General features: G+C 37.3%; 1 protein-coding gene across 1 annotated transcript in view; it reads left to right on the top strand.

Moving 5' to 3' along the window:
• Window positions 1-16,160, top strand: part of ADAMTS19 (ADAM metallopeptidase with thrombospondin type 1 motif 19) — a 138,070-nt gene extending 121,910 nt beyond the window's left edge. The window contains exons 22-23 of the mRNA XM_027671014.1: window positions 12,815-12,992; window positions 14,897-16,160. Of these exons, the coding sequence (XP_027526815.1) occupies window positions 12,815-12,992; window positions 14,897-15,048 (330 nt within the window). The 3' untranslated portion in view covers window positions 15,049-16,160. The remainder of the gene's footprint in view (window positions 1-12,814; window positions 12,993-14,896) is intronic.
• Window positions 16,161-18,610: the final 2,450 nt, after the last annotated feature.

Here is an 18,610-nt window from a genome sequence, read left to right as displayed (position 1 = left end):
GGGATAACAGGATCAAAAGACTGGAAAAAGAAGTAGACTGTAGGAGCAGCCATTTGTAGAGATGAAAAAATATAAAGTATGTGTGCATAGTTGACCAGAGAAGATAATGTGGCATAAGTTGTAAAAAGACTGGAAAGAGCACCCATTCTGTAGAAACTAAAGAAGGAGCAGTGGCAGAATTTCTAAATAGTATCTATATGTTAGACCAGAGATGCAAGCAAGTCAAACACGACATCTGGAATAGTGGTCCCAATAGTCGAGATGGAGTTCACTTTGTCTATAGCCTGAACAAGCAAAAATGTGAAGCAAAGGTTCATCTGTTACATTTTTTTCTACTGAGTCTGAAAGGGCATCTGAAGCAACTGCTTGGTTTTTACACCAATGAGTCCCAGAATTCATGGCCTATTCTGAATTATTTATTTCAGAAAATACAAGCAGTGCTCTCTAGAAAGTGTATGTGTGTGTACAGAGAAGAAGTCAAGTCTCCAGCTGCTGGGGGGAGACAGAGCCACTGAGAGACTTGCTAATTGAGTGGTGCAGAAAGCAAATGTCAGTGATGAAGATTATCTTCTATCCCAATCAAAGAACATGTGAAAATGGAGAGAAGAAAAAAAAACAACCAAAAACAAATCTCTTTTTTACCCAACTCTTCAAGAGCATGAGGCATTCAACCTTTAAACTGTGTGCTTAAACATTTGGACAGTCCCTAAATTTCCACAGCAAACAAACTCAGCTGATTTAATCTCCTTCAATTAAAAAAAATAGAATTTGGATAATATTAATGTTACAATTTTACTGACAAGGTAATTAGCCTTGGTTTTATTCCTTGGATCCCCATCCAAAATGGTGAAGTTCTTTTAAAATCTGGGAATGGAATAGGTCTGGCCATGCATCAAAATATGACACCATCAATAGATTTATGGACAAACAAATTACATGACTTTTGTGAAATAATAGAAGCCAAAATAATACTGGCATCAAGTTAATGACTTTTATATTGACTTAATTATAGTTATTTTCCAACAAATTAGGTATGTCTTTGTTTCAGAAATGAAACATGGGAAAATAATATGGTAGATGCCAATATAAAGAAATGAGAATGGTAGGTTTTTGTATGTTTCCAACTGGTCCTGTAATATTGACAATATTAACATCTTTTGTTTCAGATAAAGTGGATTTTTAGTTCAATGTACTGTGGTATTTTGTCTGGAATAAATGTCATGTTAAGTTCTAGAAAAATAGAACAAGACCACCCTTAATAATAGGCAAATCCACTGATAAAACTGAAAAAGATTTTAGAAGTAGATATTACCCATTTTGCACACACAAGAAGTCACACATAAATGGGAAATTCAGTATCTGTATTACAGTTTGATCTACTAGGACATCTTTGTTGATTTTCTGCTACAGGCATCTTTCGGGTAACAAAGTTTTTCGGAACACCAAATTGCAATCAAAAGTTAATTATGAATGGGTGTTGTGTTGTCTCTTGAGTTCCATTATCTGTGAGTGGGCTATATTAGAAAATAATTAATTTGTGGTACATCTTAATAGTTAACATCAGGATTGAAGCATCCTAGGCCCCAGAGAAAAACAAAGCAAGAACAAACAAGAGTAAAAGAAGCTAACAGTTCCTGCTGAAAGATGCTTCCAGTCTTATCTGACAAGTGACATGGTAGGGGGAGAACTATCTAATCAAATAGATGAAAAGAAAGAAAAAATATTTTTAATCCAAACCTGATAACAACTACTCTGTTTTTCCCTGTGTCCTGAGAGTAGGTCTGAAGCAGAAGGTACCACCTTTATATATTAATTTTTAAAGTTTCCATCAAGAAGTGAACAAGTACATGCCCGCAATGACATTCTCATGGAGCACAAGAGATGGTATATTGCAGAAAGAATGGGAACAGGTGCAGAAAACCAACCCTCATGGGCAGAAGATGATGCCTGGAAGATGGCAGCAAGTAGCAGAGGCAAATACAGCCCCGTGCTTGAATGGGTTGTAAAGCCCCATGCTTACAGCCACAGTCTTGCTGCACGATGTACAGCATGCTGCGTGGTGCCACCTGAGAGGGTGGTGTGGGGAAAGAGGAGATTCACTCACACAGCCACTGTCATTACTTGTCAGAGAGAGAAAAGGGTAACACTGATGAATCTCAGCAATTGTATGAAATGGTTTCGGATTCTCCTGATTTTAAAAAAGTGGCTTTCAGGGAGGCAGGCTGAGATGCCTGCTGGAGACACAAATCAGTGGTGAAAGGATTGACTTCCAAGTCACCTTGATAGACGTGAACAGTTAGAAGAAATCTAGGAAATTCCAAAAGAAAAGGAGATCTGAAATATAGTTGAACAAGGTGGGGTGGTAGAAGCAAAATTATTAAAATGCTACCAAAATATATAATTGATAACATTATAAATAATTTATGTTTTCTTCCACTTATGCCCAGCAATATTTCAGAACTAAATATTGTTAGTATTAGTATGCAGTTGTTGACTTTGCACTTTTGGTCAGCTCTACAAATTTTCTGGGTGCTCCTTCAAGGCATATCCTCTGTGGTTTTACTTGAAGCCTGAAACCACTGCTTTAAGCAAAGCAGTGTGGCTGCTATTTGCTGTACCCTCTTTTGGCCCTACTTGAAGCTGACAAGTGTGATTGACCGGGCTCTGGCTTACAGGTGTGAGAAAGTTGGGTCTATATCATCAAAGCGGAATTTTATTTCATGTGAAGCAGAAATTACTATGTCAGTTGGCATGAATTTTAAAAAACTTTTCACTTTTATACGATGGAACCCATTTTATCTTAAGTCGAATAGACTGTTAGTATCCACACTCTACGTGTGATCCCTATTTTGCTGTTTTCTAATGTTGATGACTAACTGTCCCTCTACCTTCTGTAATCACTTTCCATACTGACAGCTTCTCTGTTTATTGAATTGCCAGGTTTGGCAAACTAGCACTGACCAAAAGAATAGATAGCTGGAATAGATATTTTAGTTATACACTGGATTCAGAGATCCAGGGTGTTCACAGAGCTTTGTAATCTGGCAGATTTCTTTCCATAAAAATGACTGTGTTTGAAGAAATTGCTCTTCCTACAGCCTTACTGAAAATCGACACTGTGGCTGTTCCTTGGTAGCCTGAAAAGGGCTGATGTTTTCTTGAGAAGTGGATTGGTCGAATAAGATACTGTCACCTGGATAAGTTCTTAGAATAGCTTTTTTTGGAATAACTATTTAAAAGACTTACTGAAATTTTACAGAATAATACAAAGGTATTACTCTCCAGGGAGAAAGTTTGGTTAAACTGTTAAATATCATGGCATTTACTGAAAATCTTCATGAAGAGAAAGATAGCAGGAGCCCACTTGCTTCTGCCAAGGCTTGCTCTGTGCTGGCTTTTGGCTTGTGGATGTAGTGATCCCTTGGAAGGCCAGGCAAAGGAGACAAATTCACACCTAGCAGGAGGATGGTGCTTTTCCAATGAAATCTTTACTCTTAACCCTCTATTCTGCAACCAGTACAACGCACAACTTTATAGCACAACTAGCAGGATGCATATCCCAGAACACTCTTCTGAAAGGAAGAGTAGTGTCTGAGCATCCCTTCAGTGTCCTCGTTCTGACACTTAATTCTTGCTTAATCAGGCTTGGTCTGAAAAAGTTATTCTCAATAGATTTTATAAGGTAAGGACTACACTGACTACCAGAATTTCAGTATGTCGGGGAGCTATGCTGAATTTATGTGCAAAAAACTGCCCTCACACAACATCACAAGTACGTAAGAAAGGAGCCAGTGGAATTAGAAGTAACGTTGGACAGAAAAAGAGGAGTGGGGGACCTTTCTGGGAATGGTTTGGAGGGCTTTGTGGACCTTGTGTGGTCTTGATTCACCCCCTACAGTCCATGAACACTTCTTGGTCTCATCCCTGTGCTTGCATGGTACTGCATTGTGTTTATCTCCAGGAACTAAACCAAAATGTTTGTCCCAGAAAAGTGCTGCTGTACCTTTGCATGGCCCCCGTCTCCAGCCACATGTTGTTCTTTCCCACAGCATGTTACTACCAACAGTCCTTGGTTATTTCCAACAATCCTTGTCTGGTATTACCAGGAATCCTTGGTTGTCTCCAGAGCCAACCACTCTGGGGATACACACATTATCTCCTTGTCTTCTGAGACTCTGCAGTACTTGACTCTGCATTGTGAGACAGTATACAAGCTGGAAAACACTGCAGTTTGTCTGACTTTTTGTAGCTGGTCCCACAATTTGGAGTAGAAATACCAGTTCCCTGACATTTTGAATCACATACTTTTTTATCTTTTCAGTGTAGACATTTGCTGCGTGCTCAGTAATTTCTGTTTTAATGGTCCTTCTTGCTTTTGTTTAGTGATGCACATTGGGGAATTAATTTCATCAGTGTTCATGATAATGCCTAGATTTTTTTTTTTTTCTGATAGCTGACAAGTCATTCCAAAGTGTTTAGTGTGTACAGGAAAATTCAATTACTCATTCTGGTGCTGAGACTCAGTCCAGTAGATGTTCTTTTGCTTGGTGTATCTACACCTCTAAGATCATCTCTCTCCCTTTCCAAATGTTTTCCTCAGCATCTCTGACTGTATCATCTGCCAACGCATAACTCCTTCAGCTGGTTCACTTGGGTTCTGTTAGAATTTATGTAATCCATCTGCTCTCATGGGATATAGCTGATTTTTTTTTTGTTGGAAAAATGTTTTTCTTTCATGGTTTTTTTTATCCTATATTTCATGCGGCTAAAAAAAATACTGCCTCAGGAGTTTATTCTTGTGATAAACTTGATCTTCTATGAAATACTCATTTTGTCTAAAAAGTATTTATTAGGGTTTTTTTGTTACTTTTATTACTTTTAACTTGTGTGATTCTCACTGTTTTCTACTAGGTTATAACTAATGGCAAAATGAAAATACTTAAAATATATATATAACTGAATCTTGAAAATTTCTTTTGAAATAATTGTTTCGGAGGCTGTCTTGAGCACAAAAACCATGAAGCAGTAGAGTTTTTGGTTTTCAAAGCTGTAAGGAGAGGGGACAACAGAACAGCCACCTTGGACTTCCAGAGGGCAGACTTTGGCCTGTTTAGAAGATGGGTTGACTGAGTCTCTTGGGAGGCAGTCCTGAGTGGTGAAGGAGTCCAGGAAGGCTGGACATTCTTCAAGAAGGAAATCCTAAAGGTGCAGGAGCAGGCTGTCCCCATGTGCTGAAAGATGAGCTGACAGTCCTGGCTGAATAGAGAGCTTTGGCTGGAACCTGGGGAAAAAAGGAGTTTATGACCTTTGGAAGAAGGAGCAGGCAACTCAGGAGCAGTACAAGCACTACACTGTTGTGATGTAATGTAAGGGAGAAAATTAGAAGGGCCAAAGCACAACTAGAACTTAACCTGCCTAGTGCCATAAAAGACAATTAAAAAAAATGCTTCTATGAATGCATGACTAACAATAAACAAGGGCTAAGGAGAATTTCCATCCTTTATTGGATGCAGTGGGAAACATAGTGTCGAAGGATGAGGAAAAGCCTGAGGTACTTAATGCCTTCTTTGCCTCAGTCTTTAATAGTAAGACCAGTTGTTCTGTGGGTTTGCAGCTGCCTGAGCTGACACACAGGGAGTAGAAGTAGAACCAAACTCCCACAATCAAAAGGACAAACGGTCGTTAACCTGCTCCATCACTTAGACATGGACAAGTCCACGGGGCTGTAGGAAATCCACACAAGTGTCCTGAGGGAGCTGAAAGGAGGATCCAGGCCTGTCAGCCTGACCTCAGTGCTGGGAAAGGTCATGGAGCAGATCATCCTGAGTGACATCCCATGGCATGTACAGAAACTGCATGCTCAGGCCCAAGTCAGCACGTGGGCTTATGAGAGGCTTGACTAACCTGATCTGCTATGACAGGGTGATCTGCCTAGTGGAAGAGGGAAAGGCTGTGGATGTTAATATAATTGTGCTCTCAAAGGCTAATATTTCAGATTGTTTTGAAGAGTTCATTTTCATCAGTCCCAAACAGCATACTCCAACTAAGTTCATCAGAAAGATAAAGGTAATTATGTCGCCAAATCTAACTGCTTCCAGATTCTTGTTTGCATGTGTGATAGTTATGAATGGAAAGTCACCTTCTGCCAAAATACCGTGGAATGATATATCAGATATGAAAGTTTGAAATATAATAAGACTTGTTCATCACTAAGCACTAATGGCAATGATATATACGTGTGTGAGTCAACACAGGCAGGCACTTGGGACAATCACAAATCCATGGCTAAAACACAAAAAGTGGGTTTACTTCTGTTTCCTCACTGAGGGGACATTTCCAAAGCAGAACCCAGGCAGAGGTACAAAAATAGAGATGCAGGTGCCATTAAACCCACATTGTGCTAGAGGATCCACTTCCCTGGGCAGCCCACTCCAATGCTCAATCACTCTTTCTGCAAAGAACTTCCTCCTAAAGTTCAAAAAGTCATTAATGATAAGAGAAAAATGCTGATACCTTCCATGATACCTGGGGGGAAATGAGAGGCATTTTTAAATGAATGGGTTTTTTTAATGTAATTGGACTCCAGGTTGTCATACCTTTAACAAAACAAACCAGTGTCACTGGGACAATCCAGATTTTTAAATCATGAAGTGGATTATTGTGTTTCATTAGTTCCTCCGAGAAAGAAATTGGGGAACGGAATGGAACCTGGGTTTCAAATATAGACAAAGAATTTGCTGCTTCTGATCCCAGTCCAGAGAGCCCATTCAGATTCAAGCCTATCAAACCCCTGATTCAGAGTAGATGGGTAGTGATATTCTGAAGAATAGATTTATATATACTGACCTAGAAAAAATGAGTTGTTTTTTGCTGCTTCTTGTCTTGATACCAAAGGCAGTTTTGCCTTCTTAGCCAAACAATCCAACTGTTCTGCATGGGAGCCTAAAAAGGATTGAAAAAAAAAAAAGGGAAGAAAAAAAAAAAGAAAAGGAAGAAAGGTCCAGATTCTTGAGATGAGGTGATGAAGGTTTCCTCCATATGAACCCTATCTCTAGCTTATCAAAGGTGAGGTGGGGCTCTGTCTATCTTAATTTAAAATCTTATATCTTTTGAACAGTTATATAGTGCAAGTTCTTACTTCAGAAAGAAGAGCTAGAAAGAAAAAAATGGAGGGGGGCAGGGTAGAGTGCAGAAGAAGGGAAAAAAAGAGAAAATAAAAATAAAATAAGTAGGGACACCTCAAACTTGCTAAACTTAGAAGAGACCAACAACAGAATTTGTTCAGCTAAACTTAGCACAAGTTCTGAATTTTAAATTTGGCATTCTGAGGTGTTGGGTGTGTCAGAAATGAGAGAGGCACAAAGACCTTCCTGGAAATGATGCATGGGAGAACTCAGACTCCATCTTATGCTTGTAACCATCAGTCCTTCTTTTTCTACTAGTTACACTATTCACAAATGCCTTTATTTTAAAAAAAAGTACTTAAGTAAATTGCAGATTATTTTCATTATTTAGATAATCTTTAAGAATACTGCCAAACTCAGTAAAAAGCCTTTGTGGCAAACAAATGCACCACTTTATCTACAACCTGCCTTCAAAAGCAAACTTCATAGAAAAATAAAATACAAAAAGATTTTGCAAGCATGTCAGCAAATATGAATCCTGCTGCTAAATTCTGATTGCTTTCTATTCTTGTTTCACACTCACTTTATGAAAAGTTTGAGACTCCTTAAATGCTGGAACTGATGAACCTATACATAAATGATTAGGAATGCTTTGCTAATAATTTCCAGTAAAACTCATCACTGAGTTTCCTTGTGAGCACGTCAGTCTCTGCTTTGAATGCTACTTAGACTTGTAAAACCCTTTTATTGAACCATCCATTTATTTTTGAAAATAAATTGTCCGAGTCAATTCTGTTAACACTGTCACAGATTGTCTTTTTCATTGTGGATTGTATCAGCCTCTGCAGTGATTGCCTGTTGTCTTGGCAAAAAGATGCATTTTGACCGTTACTGTCTGCCAGTGACAATTTTTCCCTTAATTTAGGAATTCCTACTTCTTATAAAGGCCAGCTGGAAGCAGCTAACGCATTACAGCAACTTCCTCAGCTGTTGGCCTTGGGAATATGTATTCTCTCCAGAATATATATCCTTGGCAGGGAGCAGAAAGAAGGAATCTTGGGTAACGGGTGTGCATGCCAAGTGAAAGGATTGTTATATTTAACGCCTAGTTTCTGTCCTTGAAATTATGTCTAAAAGAAGTTCAAAAGTAGGACAAAATTCAACAGGGTGGGTAGATTTTTTTTGAAAGAAAGAATAACTTTAAAAAAAAATAGCTGTTAACTACCTTTACCCAGGATTTTTTTTCTAATCTTTAGCAGGAATGTTTTACATGTCTTGCTGCTTGAATGATTTTACAGTACATTTAGGACTGTGTCCAAAATGCACAGATTAACAGCCACATAAAAAAACCTCTGGCTGTGTATTAGAACATTTAGTCTAAACCTACAAATACAGTTGTCCTACGGGAATTTTTGCTAATCAGCTACATGGCCTTAAAGTGTAGGTCATCTGAACAGTCAGAAGTAAAATGCAATTAACCTCCCACAAAAATAAAATATCACATGTGCAAGACTGACATCTGGGAGGTAGATGGGCTGGGAAGAAGAACTATAGAAATGTATTCTTCATTCACTAATAATAAAAACTGTGGGTTTAAATTAATCTGAGATCTTCTAAAGTAATGAAAATTCTACATATTGGTTTGGAGCGGGCATTTTCTCTAACTTATATATGTAAGCTTTATGTTAATATATATATAAACATAAAAATTGCAAGCAGTTTTTCTTAAATGCTTAATGTGTTAAGCATTTAAGATATTTTCTATTTCCTATAAATTGAAAGTTTTGTTACAGTTTTAAACATGGAAATTCCAGAAATATGCAGAACCTATACAGCTTTATCTACATACCATAAGCACTACCTAAAAAGTGACACCTGCGTGTCCAGTGAGAGGTATTTACCTCAGGTTGAATATTTTCAGTGAGAGAAATCCAAAGGTGAGGCAAGCTTGGGAAGCAGTTTTGCAAGAGTCTGCTTCAGCCAGAATGCACATATACAGTAAAATGAGTATCAAAATGAGGGTCAGAGCTGTTGCTCCAAAATGTATCCAGCTGATTTGCAGAAGCTGAGGTGTCTCCCAGTGAAATCAGACCAAGTCGATAGTTTTGCAGGGTAAAGAAGAAAAGTGTTCTGAATGCTTTTTATCCTCCCATATTCAGTGTCTGCTCTCAGTTACAGCAGCACTTTGTGGATGTGTTTGCAGGACGAATTTGGTTTAAGGCCACTTCACAGAGACAGAAATCTCACTGTTTGTCTGTGTAGCTAGCAAGTCCACTGCTAAATGCCACACCTCATGCATAGTTTCCCTATTTCATACTATTTCAAATTACTTAGAATATAAGATAATGTAGATATGGGATAATATAGATGTAGTAAAAAGGCTTCCAGTCAGTAGAATTCTTAATTGTGAAGTCAGACCACTGCAGCTGCTGCTCTGTGAACATGGAAGAGCACAGCTTGCCTATCAGATCCCTCATTGATTTTAAAACCCTAATGGTTTAGAAAAATCTCGCTTTACTTGTAAACTGACTAGATTGGCTTTGAAAGTTTTGGATTGCAAATCACTGTGTTAGCCCTGCCTCTTCACAGTTTCCCCAAACATCTTAAGAGACTCAGTAATAAGTTCCCAGTTTTTAAAAATAAGAATAAATACACTGTTAAAATTTAGTACATTTCTGTGAAAAGAAAAGAAGACAAATTTCTTTATTTCCTGTATGAACTGAGACATTTCATTTAATCATCCTTTGATATCAGTTTCTTTGTCTAAAGTAATGTTAGTAAGTAGGTCAAGCAAGACTAAAACTAATTTTGTTTTCAAGATCTGTACATCTTTGGATAGAAAACTCTATTGTAATGCTTCATAACACTCTTTGAAATATCTCACAAAGGCCAGTGGAGGCTCAGTTATTAAAAGGGTATTAATTCACCAATTACGATTTTAATGCCAAAATCTTGCCAGATTCTCCAAAGAAACTCAGGACCTAAACCCTGATGAGCTGAGAGAGAGATCATGTTTGTTGCATTTTGTGTCAGTTGCAGTCACAAGAACCTTTCAGGCCAGAGCTCATTTGATGTAGAGATGATGTGACTGCTAACAGAGTGCTCTCCACACAGGCACCTGCCTACATGAATTGTTGTGCATTACCAGTTAGCAGATAAACCACTAAAGCCCATTTTGTTAGCAGAAGTGTAGTGTTTTCAAATCCCATTCCACTCTCCAGTACTCCAAATGTCTAGGTTGCACCTACTTGTCCTAGAATAACCAAAGTTTAAGGATGGATAAATTATTTTTAGGAATCTTATGTACCAGGTCCACCTGCCTGTGTCCTCCTCCGCTGTAGCTGATAAAAGAAGATACATATCTACTGCAAGCTCATGCATACTCTAACTTTGGTTAATAAACATGCAAGTGTTTTACTGACGGGAAAATATATAATACTGTGTGCAATATTACTCTAAATTAAGATCACCGTGTTAATATTTAAATATTATCTTCATCTTATTAGACATCTTCAGCATACTAGCTTCATCATATTGCCTTCGTCTTTCCTTCACTGTCACATTTGTTTTCTTTTCATGTTGTAGTTTAGGTTTTGACTTTTTCTTTTTTTTTGTTAACTTTGCTATTCCATTGTCTCAATTTTAATTTCATTAATATATTACAAAAATAAATCTCCCTGAAATTATGATGAGAGGAATTCAAGAAGTGGCTAGAATTTTGGCAATATTAAGATCGATGTTCTGGCTGCTATTGTTAAAAAAATTTGTGTAGGTATGTGTGTGATTATTCATGTTGACTATGTGCATAATGTTGGCCATTATAGGATGTCAGATTTTTTTAAGCTGCACAGAGCAAACGCAGAGAATTCAGGAAAAGGAATTCTGTTGAGAGGCTTTTTCTCATGCAATTTTAAAGCAGTAATCTAAATTCAAAGTTGATGACAGACTTCTACTTCGAAAATGCTTCAGTACTAACTGATTTCCCTCCTGCAAACAGCATATTTGTTCTTATGTTAAACTGTGGTTGATATTGAACAGACAACTATCTATTTGTAATTTAATATCTTTACATATGTTGGCTCATGAGGCTGTATCTGATTAACTTAGCAAGACATTGACTCTGTGGAGTTGCTCCCAATAGACATCACTGAGAACAGAAGCAAAATCAAGTCTACTTGCTGCCTTTATAGAATGCCAGTGTTTGATTTCATGTGGATAGAAGGGGAAGTGTAGTTTGGACTTGTTCTGTCCCATGTGAAAACACTCTTCAAGTATATCCTAGTCTCTTGTACCTCTTTTGGTCTAAGAGTCCAAAAGGTAGGAGTCCCGCTCTTCTAGATGTACATATTTGGGTGCAAGCTTTCTATTTCCCCTTTAGCACATGTAAACCTTTTCTCCCATTAACAGTGTTTAAAATGTCACTTAAAAGCACATAGATAACAAAACTAAAGGGTAAAAGCTCCTCCAGTGTTTCCTACACTGAAAATTTATTCATTCTTTGCAGAAAACTATACTTCTTCATCATCTCCATCTTGAGACAGGATGGTTGCAAAACATCTGTTGTTATAGCATCCTCTCCTTGTCTTTCTCTCTCATTTCATTTTTTTTTCAGATGCTTCTTGAAACTTCACAAGAAAATGTATTCTGGATATTTACATAATTAAGATTTTTTTTAAATAAAAACATTTTCAGGACTAAGAAGCAAAAATTTTCAGCCAGAGCTCTTATCACTCATTGCAAGAAATTGATTAGTATTTGAAGATGTCCTCTGTAGTATATTTCTCCAAAACTTACTGAAATGTCTGGGTAATTGAGTCAAAATCATGAAAGCGTAGAAGAAAATTCCAATTTATAATTTTTTTTACCAGATTTATAGTTAAAGCAATAGAATGTGTGTCAATGGGCACAAAAGTAATTCATGTCCTAAGAAAGTCAGTGAATTGTCCACAAAAAGTCAGTGAAGAGGAAAGCAAGGTTTGGGGTTTTTTTCTATTTGGAATAGGTTTTGTATGTATCTGTACAGCACTGCCCAAGTCTTCATTCTAATATATTATGTTGATGTGATAGGAGTAGAAATTTACTGGTGTTACAGTGCTCAGCTGTTTTACTTTCTTACCTCATCCTCTGTGGCAACAAGCTGGAAGGGTTGATTAAAAACTAGGCATCATGTCTCACACAATGTGTTTCATTTGTGGGACACCTGAAAACATGAAGATGTGATGCAAAGAGAGGACGCATACGCTCTGCTGAGTAGAAAGAGCACTTTTTCAGTTGTTAATTAATATCTTACTTAAAAATTCTTTTCTCTGTTAGTGTCTGTGAACAATTTTTTTTTCCATCACTTTCACCTCTAATAAATTAGATATAGATAGATATATCTATCTAGATGTAGATACAGGAGAGCAGCTTCTGCTCCCTTCAGGCACATTGCTGTTTCAGTTTCATCACAGGCTCTACAAAATGGACATTGACAGAAATAGGATGCTGGAATCAGTCCTTCACTTAATACTGCAAATTTATTTGTGCTTTTTTAATTGATTTTCATTTAGCTAACCAAATGGAATTCAGAAATCTTGGAGTGCTGACATCTGAAGGAGCAGCCACTGACATCACCTGGACTGGCATTTCATCTTCATGATTATGAAAGGCAAAAATACCTTTCCAATGAATGTGTCCTCTGTGTCTTCCAGTGCTCCGTTACCTGTGGCAAAGGGATGCAGTCCCGAGTCATCCAGTGCATGCACAAGATCACGGGGAGGCATGGCAATGAATGCTTCTCTTCAGAAAAGCCTGCAGCCTACAGACCTTGTCATCTCCACCCCTGCAACGAGAAAATCAATGTTAACACAATAACATCACCCAGGTTAGGTAAGCAGTCAAAATGGCATGTTACTGCTTTTCAGTTCTTTCTGTCCATAGATTAATGATGCTCTCAGCTTAAAAACAGAAGGCTAGGACTCAGGAGATACTCAGGAGATGTAAATTCTATGCAGAGACTCCTGTCACTGCCTCAGTTTTCCAGTGGGTACGTCACGGACTGTACCTCAGAGTGGTGAAGGGTTTTTGTTAACCAAGGAATATATTATGAGACTGTATGATATTGTGGGCACAAAATATCCTATGTGAAAATATATTTATTTTAGAGACACTATAACCATATTTATCAAACATTTCTAAAGTGAGAAAATACCTTATTTTCTCTTTAAAAACCCTGCAAACTATGTTCTCTTGATATTTGTGAGACCAAGGAGGCCCTTATTTATTTCTCAGATGCAGACAGCTCTTTCCACTTGCCTTTAGTTCAAATGTCCATAATCTATGCCTGATCTATTAGGATATGTGAAGGAAAATTACTAACACGAAGAGATTTGCTGTTCCTGGAGGAACTCAAATTCTCTTTTGTTCTTAAAGAAATTATTTTATTGCATAACTACAGAACTGTTAATTCTGTTGTTATTTTCTAGTGCACTGTTGATGGTGACTACCATTAGCTCCCCAAATCATTATTCTACATTTTGACCATGACTGGGGAATATTCAAAGACTTGCTGTATGACAGCATACCCTTTCCAGCTGATTTTCCAGAGCCCTTTTTAAGATAAACCTTCCTGTCTAATAGGTTTCTCCTGCATGGAGAACAAGTCCAGCATTTCAGTCAGTGAAGGGTATTTCTCTTTGAAGTTTTTAGCCTTTGAACATTTCTGTGTAGTAGATGTTTCAGTTTGCTGGATGGGATGGCAGCTGTTGCTCATGGCCCTCTCCTCTCACTGTTGTAAAGTTCTTCTTTGTACTTTATCTTTCTTTGCTCAACTGATCTGTCAGAAGCAAGAGGCCATCACTCCATCATTGAAACTTTCCCTCTGGTGAGGTATAAGCAGCTTTGTGTCATGAAGTGAATCAGAAAGATTCACAGAAAAAATACAGTATCAGGTTCCTTAAAATTTGACTTGATGAGAAGTACACAAAAAAAGATTGAGGTAATTTGCCCTCACGGAATGGATTATGTAGCACTGATGTTACTAACCTACAGGTCAGTGTCATCCAGCACAGAGCCAGAATCCAATCCAACAGAAACATTAACATCTCCAAAATAAATAATGTAATGCTTCTCTTCAACATGTTGATAATTTTGGCCTCCAGTTCCATTCGTATTATGCAGCAGAGACTCTTTGGATTTGAGGGTAGGGCTAGTGAAAGCTGATAGGGGTTGCACCACCAGCTCTTTTACAAGTGCGCTCTCGGTTTCTCTTCTATTAAAATAGGAGAGTGGCTCAAATCTGAGATTGATTTCTTTTCTCAGTTCAGTATTTATGATGAATTTTGGATAATATCTTGTTCTTTTGCCCTATTTTTTGGTGGTTTTCCATTTTAATTCCATGTATGCGCTACAGCTTGAAAAACTAAATGTGCAAAGTTCCAAATTTGGTACTACAGTCCTTCTATGCTAAGCTCTCTGAGAGGCTTCCATAAGTGAAACAGGGCAGGAAGATGGGCTTCACTCACTCATGAGGAGACAGCTGCATGACATTAAACTAATTAAGTTCAATGCAACTTAATCTAATTTGTAAATTAAGCTGGCCTTAAAAAATTTTGATGTTGAACATATTGACAACGGGGGGGTGACAGTGTTGTTTCTTTTATTTAATATCTACATCTGTTACCCTTTGTCTTCTCCAGATACACTTCTTTTGTCCTTGTCTCCTTTGCTACCTGATTCTTCACTAATAAATGCAACAGCAATGTATATTTGATTTTCTGGTTGTCGTTTCACAGCTGCTTTAACATTCAAGTGCCTGGGAGACCAGTGGCCTGTGTACTGCAGAGTGATAAGAGAGAAGAACCTCTGTCAAGACATGAGGTGGTATCAGCGATGCTGTGAGACGTGCAGGGACTTTTATGCGCAAAAAATGCAACAAAAGAGTTGACCTCTGTCAGGCTGGCTGGCTCTCAGCTCTTTGCAATATTATTATTTATAAACACACACACACACACACACACACACACACACACACGCTTTTTCAGACCAAATATTATCAGATGACATATAATTTAATCAAATTAATTTATTTTTGCCTGCCAGACATCCTTAATGGTTTTGGGTAGACAGCCAACATGTTTTATCCTCTGACATTTTCATAATTAATTTTTATATGAACACTTTTGAATGCATTATCAGAATTTTTTTAAAAAATAGTAACTAGTATTTTAAATGTTTATTTTCAGTAGGGTCATCTCTGTTGCAAAAAGAAAAAAAAAGTCATGTTATCTTGAATTTATTTTAATTTAGCTGAATAGTTTTGTTGTATATGGAAATAAAGCCCTTTTTAATTTTATTATATTTTTGACATTCAGAGTCAGAATGATCTTGTGTATTTTGCAACAGATGTTGAGGTGAGTAAGCTAACATTATTGAACAGTTTATTACAGAATGTATTGTGAAATTAGTTCATTTGATTTAGAAACATACTGAAGGGGATATTCTACTGTAACTTATAACGTATTATAAACAAGAAAATTAAGATAGCTTAAGTAGAGATTTTGATCATTCTCATGGACACATACTTGAACACAAGTATTGAATCAATGAAACACTGTAGAGATTTACACTGAATCACTGTTGCACTGTTTGAGGTAGTGTAGAGAAATACAGTCCTAGAACTTATACCATCCTATGAATCCATGTCTGTACTGTTTTAACACATCACTTGAGTTTGAACATTTTTTAAAAAAAACAACCCCATGCCCCTCTATACCTTTGTGTGTCCTCTTGCAGATTTACAAATGGAAGAATCATTTCTTTTGCCACTTGTATGAATTATTCTGTTAAACATTCTCAGTTCTCTGTAGATGATTTAGAAAATAGCTTTGTAATACTACTTTAGTTTTATCTTTGTTTAATGAAAAAGTCTTTATAAAAATTAAATGTTTTACAGTTTTGTGAAACATTATGAAACAGCTAAGATTTTCCTTATGAGAAAATATTGTACATGATTCACATGATTTTTACATTTTCAATAAAAAGTAAAGCTCCTTTTGTTATTTGAATTTTTCCTCTTTTGGGTATCCGTGTCTGGTAGACTAATCCATCGAGCTCTGCATTGCAGCAGGTACAGCTCCAGTGCAAGTGTCTCCTGCCTCTTGACTTAGGCACCACTCTGCAGCTGCAGACAGACATGGCACTTGTGAGCCTTGATATGTGGAAAGTTGTTTATAACAGAGTAATATTCAGTGGAGAGGCAGTTATTTATCTCAGGTGATTTCTGTAACCGCTAAACTTGGTGGGTCTTCTGCCTCCATTCTGTAATGCAAGCCTTTAGTTATGCTGTGAAAACATGTAGGAGAGCAAAACCTGATGGCAAGACAGCTGGAGAAATAAGCCAGAAAAGCATCATATTTTCTACTCAAATACTTAGATCGGTCTTAACTCCTGTTGAAATCGACGTATGTGCTTTCAAATAGCTGTACTATCAAAATCTTTGGTTTGGCATCTTACTACTGTGAATTCAAAAACTGCGACTTTAATGAGGTGCTAATGTATGATTTTAAATAAAACATCTTCTGGTTTTAAAAAGTAAAGAAGGAAAGGAAAATAATACTGACATCATGGAATGTGATACTATATTTTGTATAATTAAAAAGCTTCAATGCACAGAAAATTCAGTTGCTCTTGGGCATCACTCCTAAAGTCTAATAGAATTATTGTAGTTGGCAGGCAAAAGAAACAATCATTATTTTAAATTTTCTTCATATTTAGCACCCAATCTTGCTAATACTTCTGCACTCACTTGAACGACAACTAAAAATCAAGCTAAAGAAAAGATGTCTCCAGACTAGGTGCCAGAGGACAATTTTTTTATCAGCCACTGATATCATCCTCACTATTCTGAATGTTTATGGTCTGATGATTTTGAATATTCCACCAACAGGAATTGTTGGCTTAATCACAAAAATTTAAAAGTACATTTTAACTTTCCCTGTATCTGTCAAAAACAGATGAGTGATTTGTGCTGAACTAATCATTTTATAACAGCATGATAAAAAGAAAATACTTTTGGTTGGGACTCAGGGATTTAAAGTTGCGTAGTCAAATGACATTCTTTTTAAATGTAATCACTGAAATCAGGATGTTACAATGCTGATAGTTCTGGTTCTGATTCCCCTGGCATCCATAGTACAAAACTGTTAATTAAATATATGTGAATCATTTTGAAGCAATTTTGTGTATAAATAACAAATATACCCCTTCCTTCTCTGTATGAATTTGAAAGCAAGTTCATTTTACTCTTCAGTATATTCTATCATCATTCAGAGGAGCAGCACAGACTGAAATACCCCTTTTGTCGGAAAATTATAAGAACCTTCCAAGAATGTGCCCAGCCTGTGACCTGAGCCCCAGCACACCGTGGGGAGGGCATGCATCAGCCAGCCCTACATATCCCTTCCACAGACCTGAGTGGCAGTAGGCAGCCCTTTCCAGCTGTGTTCAGAGGAGCCATAGCCTTATGCAGGCATAGACATTCCAGAGTTTACTTGCTTTTTTGGATTTGTTCTTTCTTCTTCGGCAACAATCCCTCTGCATTAATATGTTTTCCTTCCAGCCTGATGAATATGTAAAATTTCAACTAATGAATGTCAAATCAGTCAAGTTCAGCTGACATATAAAGGTGAAATTCACTCTAGCTCACAAGGGCTATGGTAGGCTTCTCTGCTAATTAAATCCCACTTAGACCCTATTTTGTTGGATTAAGTGGGATTTAAATGGTACACAGGGTTTGTGCTAGGCTGGTGCACAGTGGGCTTCCTTCTCCCCACATATGTGCTGGTTAGCTACAGCAGTGATCAAAAGTTCCAATACCTACCACTTCTTATAACTTTCTTAAAGAAATACATGAATTTTAATCACATTGCCATTTATTCTGAAGGGAAATTGCTGCTTTATTCTGGAGGAAGTGGTTTAGGTTTGGGATTGTTAGGATTTTTTCATTCAGTTTTTGTTGTCATCTTCAGTGACAGAGAAGCAGCCATTTGCCTGTTCTAAAATATACCAAAAATTGAAAGCTTGCCTGCATCATGAGACGGCCCTAGAGCCTAACAGCTCAATTGTAAAAAAAGAAAATTAGAAGCACTCAGAATTTAAATAACTCCACAGAAAAGATGCTCAAACTAATAGGAAAGGAATTCGAAATACATCAAAACCAGGAAGCCAGACAGGGAGACAGCGGGTCCATCTGATAACACAAGTGTGAAAGGGACAGTCAGAACTGATAGAACTATGAAAGGGAAGTTCAGTGAATTACTTGTGTTGGCCTTTCCAGATAAAATGTTGCAGGGGTTCTCATACCTTGCATATTCCTTGTAGCAGAGATGTCAGAGAAGGTGGATCAAGGTGGACAAAATACACAGGAATGTACAACCAAATAAATACATTCGATGCTAACATGTATCTAGGGTGGCAGTCATCTGAGAATTCAGGAAGAACACAATTGG

The sequence above is a fragment of the Neopelma chrysocephalum genome, unplaced genomic scaffold (assembly GCF_003984885.1).
Source record: "Neopelma chrysocephalum unplaced genomic scaffold, ASM398488v2 Primary Assembly neopelma1_97017, whole genome shotgun sequence".
In the NCBI taxonomy this organism is placed as follows: domain Eukaryota; kingdom Metazoa; phylum Chordata; class Aves; order Passeriformes; family Pipridae; genus Neopelma; species Neopelma chrysocephalum.
The sequence above is the reverse complement of the archived record's forward strand: the minus strand, read 5'-3'. Positions and strand labels throughout refer to the sequence as shown.